This window comes from Gymnodraco acuticeps, unplaced genomic scaffold, assembly GCF_902827175.1.
Source record: "Gymnodraco acuticeps unplaced genomic scaffold, fGymAcu1.1, whole genome shotgun sequence".
Classification (NCBI taxonomy): Eukaryota; Metazoa; Chordata; class Actinopteri; order Perciformes; family Bathydraconidae; genus Gymnodraco; species Gymnodraco acuticeps.
The window spans coordinates 2,688,851-2,703,130 of record NW_022990346.1 but is presented as its reverse complement, the minus strand read 5'-3'; the positions used below and the strand labels follow the sequence as shown (position 1 = coordinate 2,703,130).

The 14,280-nt window shown below is 37.5% G+C and overlaps 2 protein-coding genes across 2 annotated transcripts; both read left to right on the top strand.

The window, feature by feature from the left end:
• Window positions 1–898: 898 nt before the first annotated feature.
• On the top strand, window positions 899–5,616 carry LOC117551077 (SUZ domain-containing protein 1-like). Its single transcript, XM_034223774.1, has 4 exons — window positions 899–1,566; window positions 2,654–2,703; window positions 2,799–3,065; window positions 3,160–5,616. Exons 1-4 carry the CDS (start codon window positions 1,516–1,518, stop codon window positions 3,269–3,271), a joined length of 480 nt encoding a protein of 159 aa, XP_034079665.1. The 5' UTR covers window positions 899–1,515; the 3' UTR covers window positions 3,272–5,616.
• A 1,086-nt stretch (window positions 5,617–6,702) lies between these two features.
• necap2 (NECAP endocytosis associated 2) lies at window positions 6,703–12,635 on the top strand. Its single transcript, XM_034223948.1, has 8 exons — window positions 6,703–6,903; window positions 7,914–8,014; window positions 8,643–8,747; window positions 8,844–8,925; window positions 10,113–10,221; window positions 10,995–11,139; window positions 11,217–11,301; window positions 11,623–12,635. Exons 1-8 carry the CDS (start codon window positions 6,809–6,811, stop codon window positions 11,669–11,671), a joined length of 771 nt encoding a protein of 256 aa, XP_034079839.1. The 5' UTR covers window positions 6,703–6,808; the 3' UTR covers window positions 11,672–12,635.
• Window positions 12,636–14,280: the final 1,645 nt, after the last annotated feature.

Sequence of the window (14,280 nt, the reverse complement as noted above, 5' to 3'; positions counted from 1 at the left end):
TCTGGACTTTGAAGTTATATTATTTGGGATTTATTCTATAATTATAAGGTCATTGAAGCCTCTGTACTTGCTTTTTCTGTAGTTTGATCACAAGTGTGCAATATAGAGTGGTGCACAATATGCTCCCCGAAGAGACATTTCTCCCTCCATCTGTATAGGCACACACTCAACTTGCATGTAATGATGACATTTACGTTTGATATGGAAATGGTCCCTTTTTAATACAATTAATAAAAAAATAAAACTGCTGCAATTCTGACATTTGTGAGACGGTTGAAGTGTTACATTTGCTGGTGTATGTGTCCACTATCTTTGTGTTTAAATGGGCACATTGTATTGATCTAAATTATACTTAAATGACCGATAGTAAAAGAGAGGTGATTACATTGTATATCAATAATCCAAATCTGCAAAGTAACTAAAGGTATAAAGGTTGTACAAATATACAATTGACCTCTGAATTGTATTGGATAAGAGTACTAAATTGCACAAAATTGTGATACTCAAGTAAAATACTAGTATCTCGAAATGTACTTAAGTACTGTACTTGAGTTGAGTAAATACTACATCCACTAAACGCCTCAAAAACAAGAAGACCTATTTGCCCATTTCTGATGCTGTGTTCAAGTCACTATCGTTCATTTCCACATCCGCTACTTGTTTGTTACATTCATAGACTGGTTACAACGATTATGTTAGATCATTTGTGGATTTCCCTTTCATACAAACGGAACTATGATGCAACACAGTTATATTTGCAGTAACTGTCATGGCATTCATATAATTCCACGTTTGCCCTTTAGCGTTCTTACATGTCTAGTGACCACTGTGTCGTTGGTGTGTCGGTGCCACGTACAAGACTTGAACACAACTCTTCCCTTCGATAGATACCACGGTCACACAAACTCAAATATAAAACAGCCTCAGCCAACTCTCTTCGCTCTATCCTCAAACACAACAGTGCGAATTAGTGCACATATTTCTAATTAACACGGATAAGGCGTCAGTCAGTTAAATGTCACAGAATGACTATTTCTGGCCGTTAAGTTGTCTTGTCGGAGGTTAACAATTTGACGCCACCTAAGCTAACTTCAATATAACGTAATTTCCCCTCTTGTTTTACGGCTATACTTAAGAGGCACTGCTCCCATGTTACACACTATCTAATTCAGCTGTCAACAATCCAAAACTATTGTTTACACACTGTGTTTTTCCGTCCGAGCGACGTGTGGACGACACTGGATTTAGCGAGGTCGACATTACGCCAGTTTTAAAGTAACAGCAGCAGCCAGGGGGGATTGCCCTCAGTTAAGCATTAGCGCTAGCAGGCTAATAACACGCGGGCAAGCGGCGGGTTGTGAATTTGTTCTTCGTTCAATTATCATTTGATCACCAACACCCGTGAGTTTGAGCTACCCGTGGGTGTGTGTGAGCTCTGCCCACCGTCTCATGCACCTCTGTGTGGATGAGAGAGAGTTAGAGGAGCCGGAGAGCTAACCAGCAGTCCTGTTAAACATGGAGGATGAAGAGGTTGCAGAGAGCTGGGAAGAGGCGGCGGACAGCGGGGTGAGAAACACTAACTTTGTACAGATATTATTCTAAACAAGAGTTGGATTCACATATCCAGTCGCAAAGCAATGATCCGCAATACTCTCTGTGTGTCTGGCGTTTGAATTCCTGATTTAAACATGTTTTTATTTCGGGTTGTTTTTTCATCATAGAAATCAGCTTGTTTTCCTCACCGAGTCTTGTAGGCCTCACTGTCCCATAACAACACAGGACAAATGCTGGCTTCATGACCATTTATTTACCGAGAAAAATGATCTTATAATGTTTGAAATCCCAATGTATATCGTTAAAGAAAACTTGTTTTAAAAAAACTTTTTCAAATGTATCTCATTTCTTTAGACCCGACTATTGCGGATATGAAAGGCTGGACTTAGTCATGTAATACCATACCACCAACAGTTGACCTAAAGTATATTTAGAGTTTCAGCAAACATATTTAGCTGATTTGTCTTGCCTTGTTGGTAGATTGGTGGATTTGTTGGTCAAATTATCTGTTAGCTATACAGACGGTCCACTTTCTATGATTTTTTTTGGTAACCTATCCCCCCTGTCATTACATTTTATGTTTCTATTACAACATTTAAAGTGGCTGCTAAGCATGACCATTTCACTTTTGTGACCTAACATTATTATGGATTTTATGGAAATGTTATGGTTAAGTTGCTGCATTATTTTATCCTCTCATCCTTATTACTGCAAACTGAAATCCAACTGCTGGCAACATTTTGATATGATGGTGAGATATGTACAGTCTACCATGTTTTATCACAAAATATACATTTCAACTTCTGTTTAAAAATGAATACAACAATGCACTCAATAAAAAAACAAGTAGGAGCTGAGTACATTTCTTAACAAATGGTCAAGTATGTGATGCCCCCCATGATATATTACAAAATGCAGAGTATTCACATTTTCAATTTTAGGTCATATGATCTGCAATGATATTTCTGAAAAAACTTAAAGGCAGTTTTCTTTCCATCAGCAAATTAAATATCTGGTAAAAATGTTTGCTGTTCAGGTCAATGGTACACATAATCAACTTGTTGGATTACACATGTCTTACATTTGTTTATCTCCCCAGGAAATAGACAGAAGGCTTGAGGCCAAACTGAAAATAAACCAGGAGGCAAGGTAAGCAAAGCAATTTATCAAAAAGAATGGTAAATGTATTGCATAGAATTTTCTTACAGTAATTGTATATCTCTCACTTGTTTTTACCTGTACAGGAAGTCCATCCTGGGGTCTCGTGGCTCTCCTGTTCGGACTGCTATTGTAATTCAGGATGACTCTTTGCCTGCAGCACCCCCACCACAAATTAGAATTTTGAAACGTCCCTCAAACGGTAATGCAGGAAACCTTGCGTCCTCGACTCGTCCCTCTCAGCAGATGAAGTCTCTGGCCCAGCGGGAGGCAGAGTATGCAGAAGCACGAAGAAGGATCTTGGGTAGTGCATCTTCAGATGATGTGCCTCAGGACAATCCCAGCCAGGACAGGTAAGACAAAACAACAAAGAAGAACCACAAATAAATTGACATAGTACCTAAAACACTGTTATTAATTTCTTCTCTTTTCTTCTCATATCATAAGGCCAAGTCGTATGAGCGTGCAGCAACCTTCAGAACCAATTCGTCCAAACACTCATGTGGTCCGCCAGCCTACTGGCCCGGATGGCACCTCGGGCTTCAGACTCTGCAGATAAACAGGAACTACTTGCTGCAAGGAATCAGCTGTCTACCTAGGAGGGCATAAAGGGTGACAGTTAAAGGGGTTGTTTGTGGTATGAAGAGCAGAGCGGTGGGATGAGACAAAATGTAACAGATAAAAGTATTACGAGTAACAGACAGCTTCTGCACCCTCTCTCTACTCTGCTTACTGGCATGGTCTTTGGCTTTCACATTGTCTTTTCCTTCTGTGGAAAGCTGCAAGGGTCTGGCAGAGATCCGCCAAAGATCTGAAACCCCTTCTGTTCCACACTGTGAACAGGCTTTGGCCTCACATCCCTACACACTGTGATACTTTGATGCCACATGAGGTGCCCTATGATTTTAAGTATGATTGGCCAGACAAGGACATCAGGTGTCTGTCTCTTCAGGGAGAATAAGAAGAGCTCTCCAATATGTGGGAGTTCCCTGGAGAGAAGCAAGCTAACGAGCTGGCCTTTCCACTGATCGAGCGTGGATCATGGCTGGGTGTCCACCGGAGAGCTGGCCTTAGTTTGTTGGGTCCAGTGGAAATTAAGTGTGTGACAGGGCTGAGAGTTTACTATGTGTCCAACAGCTTGAGTGCAAGTGAAAGAAAGTCAAACTGATCCAACAGTTTGAGGGAAAGTGCACTGTGCTCAAAAGGGCATTTTTATACTGTAGTTGTGTAACAATGGCGGAGGCCCATAGCAGGTCTTTCCACCATCCATAGGCCTCCGTTCGGCCCTTGTGGCCATGAAAGAAACGCCCGGTGGGCACACAGCCTGTGGCCAAAGATTGCAGATCTCAAGGACAGAATGTCACTAAATCAAAGCTTATTCAAGCAATAAGACGAATTTACTCCCTGTATTATTTTTACAAACTGCCTAATTACCTGTGCTGTGTTTTGTTTGAAGTTACCCTTTTTTAAAATAGTTAACGTTATTATTTTTCCCATGTTTGTGTTTTTTTTTCTGAGACAAAAGTATTTTTGAGATCAGTAGTTTGCCAGATATTAGATGATTTAGCCTTCAGACGAAACTTTATTGGTAGTGTCATTAAATGTTATGAAAGTGGAAGAAGTCAGAGCTATTCATGAATTGAAAATCTTAAGTCATTGTGCATTAATGTCCCAGTGTGTGTTGCCTTGCTGTTTATCCAAATGGCTGTGTTGGAACCTCTCTTACAGCCAACTGCATTGCATCGGTCCAGACAAGAGGATTTTGATCAGTTTTCACACTAGTTTAAATATATTGACTGATTGTGTTAAGATTATGGTGTAGTCTTCAGAAATAACTATTTGATGCCCAGCATGGAGGATGATACAAACATGACATCTGCGTTTCTTTTTTTGAAAAAGGTTTTTTGTTAGAACTACAAATATGAACACAAATATTTTGGAAATCTCAAACTATTATTTTCCTTAACAACGAAGCCAAATGTCCCATGCCCGGATTGAATGTCTTTCATGTGGTGTTTTTCCACACAGAGATACACCATTCTTTGCTATCCATTGAAATAAAAGTTTGCAAATCAATAAACTCATCAAATACTGATAATTACTGCAGCTATTTTTGAGCCCTTTGACACTTGTATGCCTTAAATGAAAACATATTCCTACACACACTTTCCAACGGGTAGTGCTTGCTAATATTGAGGTTTCTTTGTATTGTAATAGGATTTATTTAACAAAATAATGAACCAATGTCATTGAGGCACAGTTTATAGCAGCAACAGCTTTAGGCATGTAATAAATCATATTCAGTGCAATAACGCTTTTGTTAAGGAAGTGTAAGACGTTTGACCATAATTTATCCAAATAGTTTCCAATATCAGAAAACCATCGATTGGTAATATTTGCAAGAAAAAAGGTGAATTGAAACTATGACATGGTAAATTAAATAACCTTCACACAGCATCCAACTTAGACAAATTGATTTAACTGCTACATTTGGACCACTTTTACAACCTCACTTACTTCGAGAACACACGAAAAACAGTCATTTAGGGTAATAATGAATTCATTGTTTATTGTCCATTTGTGAGAGTTGAAGATTCTGTTATTGATATACAAGTGTCTATTGCAGCTCTAACATCTCACATTTTTGTTTTATGACTTTGTACACTAATTGTTATACTGTCCCAGGAATTAGGTTCAATCATTGAAATGGATTTACTATCCTTTCAAATTGAAAATTAAAAGCGAAAGAAACATCCTGTATCTATATGATCTACGTGAAGCTTTGTTTCAGTCATTCACCACCATCTGTTCTGTACTTTGAGGTGGATTTGATGTCATTGTCTACTTAAAACTTGAAAAACAAATGAAATTTGAATACCCTTTAATAAACACACTTCAAACTTGGGGAATGATTTTCATCTTGCATAGAGCTCATTGCATGGGTATACTTTATACTTCTACTCTACTACATTTTGGAAGCAAATTGTGTACTTTTTACTCCAATACATTTATCTTACAGATTAATTGGTAACACTTTACAATAAGACTACCCTTATAAAGGGTTTACGAATAGTTTGTAATTTATTTATTAATTAGGTTGTGAACACTTTATAAATCATTAATAAGCTTTTATAAGACATGAGATAAACAGGGCACCTGTGACCGGTTGCTTGCCAAATAGTGAGCCCACATTTATCTGTACTGCTAAGCCTTATATTGGCTACTTGGCTTACTTCGTCTTCTTCATCAGACAGTCAGCATCCTTGGTATCTGTTGTTCACTGAGTTGATTCTCGCTAAGTAGCCAATATAAGGCCAAAGAGTTGATTTTATGAAAACTATGTTAGAACTGGTTTATAAATTGTTCTTAATGATTAATAAAGTGTTTACAACCTAATTATAAACCCTTTATGAATCCTTTATAAGGGTAGTCTTATTGTAAAGTGGTGCCGATTAATTTACTAGTACCTTTACACATTCAGACTTTGACACACAATACTTAGGAAAAACCATTACAAAATGATTATTTTGGTATTAAACCATCCAACATTATATTCAAGTAACTAAAACAATGAGTGGGTTAACAGAACATTTAATTGGCAGTCATTTTAGCAAGAAGTTTGTTGTTCCAAAATATTTCACAGTTCCAGCTTCTTGAATGTGTGAATATGCTTCTTTTGCTCCAAAATATTTCAAATGTTTTAGTTTTTCTTCAATGAGTACTTCTAGTCCTAATACTTGAAGTGCAGTTATATTTTCGTACCTAAAGACTTTTACTTGAGTACCATTATTGATGTAGTACTTTTACTAGAAATTTACAATTTTAACAGTTTGTATTAGTACTTCAACTTAAGTGAAGGATCTGAATACCTATTCCACCACTGGTGAGACTACTGTACGTAGTAGGCCTACTTACTATTCTGAGTACCTCCTCAGGACTCAGGTCAGTAGCCCTAACCACCCCGGCCAGGCGCGGCGCTGTTTGAACCGAGCACCGCGGCTCGCTTTGGGATCCTGTCGTCCATCTGTCTGCTTCTTCAACTGGTGTCCATTGAACGTCGGAAGTTGGTTCTGATAGTTTAGTGAAACTTGACAAAATGGCAGAGGACAACAGTTATGAGTCAATGCTCTGTGTTAAGCCCGAGGTCCACGTTTACAAGATCCCCCCGCGTGCTTCGAACCGTGGATATCGGTAAGTAGAGCAGTAACGGTTGTAACTGACGAGTCTGTCTGACTGCGGGACAAGTGCCCGTCACCATGCTAATTTAAGTACATCCATTATCGGACAGCCAATTGTTAGTATGTATGTTGTTGTGCTTCTTCAACGATAACGTGCACGATGATGGTTAAACCATACACAAACCATAACTTTAAAACTTTATATAAACAGACATACCCCTGCTGGCTGAAAAATATGCTAACGGCTAGGTATGCTACTCACGTTAGCATTATTTCCAAACACAAGTTTGCAGCTGTAACTTCAACTGTTCACTTAAATCGGTCACAACATTCCCAACGATGATAATTGACTGTAAATTGAAACTGGTGTTCACTTTTAATGTAGAAAACATGATGACACTGCTGCTCACTACAAGCATGGAAAGTTTACATTGATTCGCGTCATGGCTGTCCGATAATGAATGTTAGAATTAATGCTAGCAGTTGTATAAGCTACGTGTCAGCGATAAAAGTAAAGCAACAAAGAAATGTATGGACTGCTGTTAAACTGTGACAAAGTTAACTTGAGTCAATACCAAACTCGGACTGATCCTTGATGTCATTCTCTAACATTCAATTAAGTTTAGTCCGACAGAAAACAATAAAACAACTATAACTTAATGTCCAGTTGCAAGCTTTTTGTGGAGCTTTCCACTGAATCTCACGGTGTTCCTACACAGATTTGATTTGCTCTAGTCTAATGTAAACTGATATGTATGTCATGTTTTGTTTTGTTAATAAAGACAGACATTCTGAAAGTGTCTTTGTTTGGTATTGTGGTCATCTACGGTTTTGTTTTGTCTTCTGTATATTGTTTTTCTTCATTTACCAGCAAAGAAAGGAGTTCCCTTTTGACATAGATATATTCAAGTATTCCTGGACATTTTCACTTCCTCTTGATGTGCAAAGCTGCAGCTGCCTGTGTAAAAACAGTGATCAAGTCAGCCACTTTCACACTAAGATGTGTGTTTCCTGTTATTCTAGTGCTGCTGACTGGAAGCTGGATGAACCTTCATGGAGTGGCAGGATGAAAATTACTGCTAAAGGCAAGATAGCCTACATCAAGTTAGAGGACAAAAACACAGGTAAACACACTCTTTACAACTGACTCATTTAGATGAGTAACTTAACCTTCTAAAAGAACCATAGTGACAAGTATCAGTAAAGCACCTACTGTTAAAAGTGAGCCATCAGTTGTCATCAATGACACAGCTTTAGATGGCACAAGATAAGGGTTTATTAATGATAAAGACATGGCACAATAAGGCTATAAATAATTCAATATTTTGTGTCACCACTTTAATTACAATATGCTGAAAGGTTATTATGAGGCTAAACACATGCTTAACTTTGAGACAGTGTTTGTGTAATTTTGGATGATGTCAAGCACCCAGAAACACATTTGAACTTGCTCTTCATGTAATTTAGGTAGGATAACATAACTTGCTTGCAACATATTTACATTGCTGTTTCTGCCTTTAGAAGTGGTTAAGAGCCTAAGGTTGGTTACAAAGGTTTGGTTTGTTTTTGGGTTGTTTTACAGGTTATTGCTTTGGTAAATTTGAAGCAGATTTGAAGCCCTTTCACATTTTTAATTGTACACATTTAGTATCAAAGTGAGCTTTTGACTCTGAGTTCAGTCACTGAGATTGTCACAACATTTAACAAAACTGATATCTTCTGTTAACTTTAAAGTTATATTTTTCTTTGCAGGAGAGCTGTTCGCCCAAGCTCCAGTTGAACAGTATCCAGGGTGTGTAGTTGAATCAGTATCAGACTCTAGCAGGTATTTTGTGATCCGGATAGAAGATGGCAATGGTAAGACACTTTTATCAGAGACTCTGCTTTTGTTAAATATTTCATCCTGTCATGCATAAGGTGCCCTCATGATATTGATTTTTGTCTTTCGTAAAGGACGTCATGCTTTTATTGGCCTGGGTTTTGCTGATCGTGGAGACTCTTTTGACTTCAACGTAGCTTTACAAGACCATTTTAAGTAAGTACACTTCTCTTAACACACCTTTTTATATGATCTTGTACATATTAATAAGAAAATCCTGATACATTAACGTGATTATGTTTAAGTGTAAACAACATGCTAACTTGCACATTTGCTTTCTGAGAAGATAATTGTGCACATTGGTCCATCACATATGTGACCCGCTCTATCGAAATCAGTCGGAAGTCGCAACGGCTCATTTCAAAATAAACGTGGATTTACGTAAAAAACAATTTTTTCGGGGTTCGAGTGTTTTGTTTGATTTTAAACAAACAAAGTCTTGGCTTTCAGAATATGAAACTTTTATTTCCAAAATCACACGATAAATACATTTTTGAAGCTTGTAAAGGGACGAAGACAGGCACCTCTCACTCGTCACTCTGCTGTTCCGCAGCGCCGCCCCCCCTCCCTCCGGCTGGAATTATGAATGTACGCGTATAGTAATCATAGATAACACGGCAGGGGGTCCGTTACAGTTTGTTTTCATCTGATTTCAATTAAACAAAGTCTTGGCTTTCAGAATATTAAACTTGTTTCGGCAAATTCAGATGATAAATACAACTTTGAAGCTTGTGACGGCATAATTACAAGCGGAGAACGGAGTAATTTAACGTCACAGCAGGCATAACAGCAGCCGGTGTTTCTCGTGAGGGTTTTCCCCGGGAAACAAACACAATACACACAAACGCAAAATTACACACACACATATATACACACACACACACACACACACTTGCAAGCTTCCCCTCCAAACGAAAATATCTTCCCTCCGTAGTATTTTGATCATTTGCTCCACTAATAATCAATCAGATCGATGGATTCCAGAGAAGAGGAAACTTTGAAGGCCTTTTTCTCAAAATGATGACTCGGTGACAGTCATTATATAATGTGACATATTTCGCTTAATATTTGGAGTATAAAAACTATCCTGATATCGTTAGAAAGCTAGGAATATCCTCTTTCCAACAGTGTATACAACTCAAAATGTGTCTTCGGGTCAATGCGACTGATTTCGATAGAGCAGGTCACATATATTGTATATCATTTGTGAGAAAGGTGTTTGCTACAATATATAAAATTCAATACTGTTGTTCATCTGTATCTTAATACTGCATTGACCCAGTTTGTATTTTCCTAGCTGGAACCAAATGATAATTATTATGCTTTCAAACTCTTTTTTAAAGGTGGGTGAAGCAAGAAGGCGAGATCGCAAAACAGGAAGCTTCTGATATCGTAGCACCTAAGCTGGATCTCAGCTTTAAAGAGGGACAGACAATCAAGATCAGTATTGGGGTAAGTCATTCAGCCCCAACTTTACAGATGTAAAACAATCACTAACAGGGCTCCTTCAAAGTTGGAAAATGTTACATTTTGACTTTTGTTTTCAAATTAAGTAATATGCTTGAATTGGAATATTCTCCTTGAAATATGCCTGCTACACAATAACTCATGTAAACCTAAGCTACTTTACTATTTGAATTGAAACTATGCCTTATTAGTTATATTTCTCAAACTACTTGGAGCAGACTCGCATCCTAAATGAGTAAAGTAAAATAACTAAATTAGTAACATGAGCTGCAGCACTTTTCTAATGTAGATATTCTGCTGGAATGATCTGATCAGTTTGTCAATTTCAGCCTTGTTGTTGTCTTAAGGGATCAGACATTGTTGCACATACTGTTATATGTAATCTTGTAAACTGTTATAGAACAACATATTTAAAGGCTGTCTGTTATTTGAAATTTGAAAAAAAAATGCATGGGTTCTTGTCATTCATAGCTAGATAAGTCCTATTTTGCCCCCTAATTCTTGAATCTGTTAAGTTAAAATGAAAGTATAAATATACTTTGAAATGCAGGGGATACAATTATTCTATACACATTTTAAAAATTGCGTTTTTATTAACCATTTACATTATAAAGGTTTGGAAGATCTGGATATTTTTGGTTAAGTTTCCTTGAAAGTGCTTACTCTTAAAGGTGTAAGAACCCTTTAATGATAAATTGACATATTTTATGAAGAAAAGAGTAAAGGTTCAAGATGTTCTGAAACTGTGTCTATCTCAGAACATCAAGAAGAGGGAAGCAGGTGGTGCCAAACCGCGGGGAATGGCTGGGGGTCTCCTCCCACCTCCACCAGGTGTTAAGGCTGGAGGTGTCACACCGCCCCCCGTGGGACAGCCGCCAGTCTTAGCTGTGCAGACTAACACTGGTAACAACCGTTCTATTATATAAAATACGTATAAAATACGTTCACATCATTTAAACAATATTTTTCTCCACATCCAGCTTCTCTTTTAGACTTCGGGTCCCCCGGCCCCGCCGCCCCGCCCAGCACCGACGTGTGGGGAGATTTCACATCTGCAGGCGCCAAGTACGTTTTCAGCAAAAAAGTCACCTGTATTTTTGTCTGTGTATTAATTCATCGTGTCCATCATTCACATTTTGTATTTGTTTAACAGAATTCAAACACTTTCAATGATGCCCATGTCTAGAATGCATTATAAAGTGCTTATAAAGCACAATAAATATGTGTGCCTATAGTCTTAAGTCATTATAATGTGTTTTTAAAATCTGTTATTATTAAGAGCTTACAAGTAAACAGTGCTAGAAGTAGATAACAATGAAAAATGGGTTTTCATGATTTCTTCTATGATCGTCATCATCACACTCATCTCCCCCCTCTCCTCCACAGCTCCAGTCAAGATGGTGTCAAAGCAGGAGGATGGGTGCAGTTTAGTTGAGTGGTGAGAAAATGTGAACACACACTCAGGTTCCAAACATTCCTTGGATAGCACGATTGTGGCAAAAAGAAAGTAAGAGAGGAACTGTTGGCAAATGTAACTGGCTCATTTGTTTTTGAATTTGTTCTCATAAACTACAGCCCACAGACAACACACTTTTTGAGGAATAAACAGTAAACATGTACATATTTTTTACAATCCTATATGTTTCAAACTCTGTCATGAAGTGGTATCTTTTGATTTTAGAAATCCGGTGATCACCTAACCATCATTATTGTTAATGCTTGAAGAGCAGTAAGCATGGTGATGGTTAAAAGCAAAGATTGTTTTGTTACACTAACCAGATAGAAGTGTCTATCCACTGCCTTCAATCAAATGTTCCCTTATTTTATTTCCTTTTTCTATTCTGTCACTGTTCAGAATCAGATTAGATCGTATTCTTCGTCTTTAAGACATCATGCTCCCATCCTACATGATTCTCATTTACACCAGCACCACTCATCTCAAGGTTGTTTTTACCGTTTTGGGAACATTAGTATACCTGTTGAAGTGTCCATGTTTAGTTTAACACCAGTGTGTGTGTTTCTGTTTACTAGTTTTTAGTTTGAGGAGATCTTGGAAAACTATTATGATATTTAATTAGGTTCACTAAGCCTACATTAAATATACCCAGACTTTTAAATCATGGTGTTGGAAAGTCATAATAGCAATTTTTTCTTTTTGTCACACACATTGGAACATATTTTTGTTTACGTTTGTCTGTGTGTACACCTTTCATCTGTCTTTTCCTTGTGTTTTTTTTTTCTGTGGTTTTAAAAATGTGCCTTTTACCAAACAGAATTTTCCTCAATCTTGTCGCTAATTTCTATCGATTATTTCATTATAAGTGCCTTTCTGGAAACAATCGAAATGTATAAAATGTAAACCTATGTCCTCTTGTAAATAAACAATATATTTCATTGACTCTTGTATTCAATTTTTATCGGTGAACTGTTCTGCTTGTGAGATTGAGAGAGATGTTCTCCAGGGCTCATGTTACACATTTCAACTCTTCAAAGCTGCAGTATTTCTCAGATATCAGTATGATAGAGTACTGCACCAATTTAGCGTACTTAGTTACTTCCTCGATGTTATTAACAGCATTATCTAGCAGGATTGTCTAAAAGTCCAGACTTTTTTCTTTTAATGATATGGATTGGATTTAACTTCAGGAAGGTTTCCACAGTTGTGTTCCATTTATTTTCATTGTGAGGGAATTGTAAAAAATGAGCCACTACTTTGAAAAACCTACATGTTGTAGGTTTTTGAGGACCTGCAAAATTAGTTGGGCAAATAGGAGTTATAATGTAAGATAATTTGAGCATATTTAGTGCAAATGGCTACATGGTTCAGGCATTAAAGAAGTAAGCGTCATTAAACATATTTCTAATGTAGTGGTGGAAGAAGCACTTATTATATTTTATTTAAGTTAACATTGAAATATCACAACATAAAAACAATCTGTTAACAAGAAACAACAGTCCTGTATTCAAAGTCTTTCCAACTACTGCTTTCAAAATATACCTTCAATTCCAGTTAGTATTCATTATGCAAAATGGCTCACGACTTCTCATAACTTATTTCTTACTCTACTTGTTTATTTACTAAAATATTTGAAATAAAGATCCAATCTACTTTGTTATACTGCTGAGCATCTACATCCTCCTGTATGACTTGATCATTTATCAGTTGATATATATTTTTATTAAAAATAATTTGACTCAACGTAACTAGTAAATACTGTTGTCAAATAAATGTAGTGCAGTGAAAAGTACAATATTGGCCACCAAAAGGTAGCTGAGCAGAAGTATAGGAAAAACTCAGTTAAAGAACAATAGGCTACCTAGAAACAATTCTAAAATACATTCTTCTACTACGCACTGGGTGTTGTGTTAAAATATGGTATTTCTTGCATTTTGAGCCTCGCTTAGACTCAATGAATTGTTTTTAATCTATTATAATTCACAAGCATTTGTATAAAAAACCTGTTTATTGATGGGTTTCATTCCAACGGTGTTGACAGAAACGAGCTGATGGCAGCAGCCTCGTGAGAACAGACTCAGTTAACAGGCTGCTGCTCGACTGGAAGTCCCTCCCCGGAAAAAGCATGGAGGAAGATTTCAGAAGAAGGAGACACTGATGGTAGGCTTAATTTAAAACCGCGGAATGAGGATTGTTTCTGCCTCTGTAATGTTAAAGCCTGCTCGGAAGAATGGAGGGACGGCAGGATAACAACCATCAGACCTATCTGTCGAGGTGAGGCTTTAAATCAAACAGGGAAGTGGACGTTTTCACCGCGTTCACATTAACATCATGTGGGTGAATGGCGCTACATAAGGCTTTATAATATGGGTAAGCAGCGCCATTGTGTCTGGGTATAATAGTATCTGCTGCTGGAAAACCCTTCAAACATGATAGTTAATTTTGCACGGATGCTACACAGTTTAACATACAATCCTCCTCTTCCTCCTCCTCCCGCCTCCAACTCTTAAGACTTTTGAAAACTTGGGCGTGTCTTTAGGATGCATTTTCTTTATGTGTTTTAGGATAAAGAGGATGCTGTGTTGGTA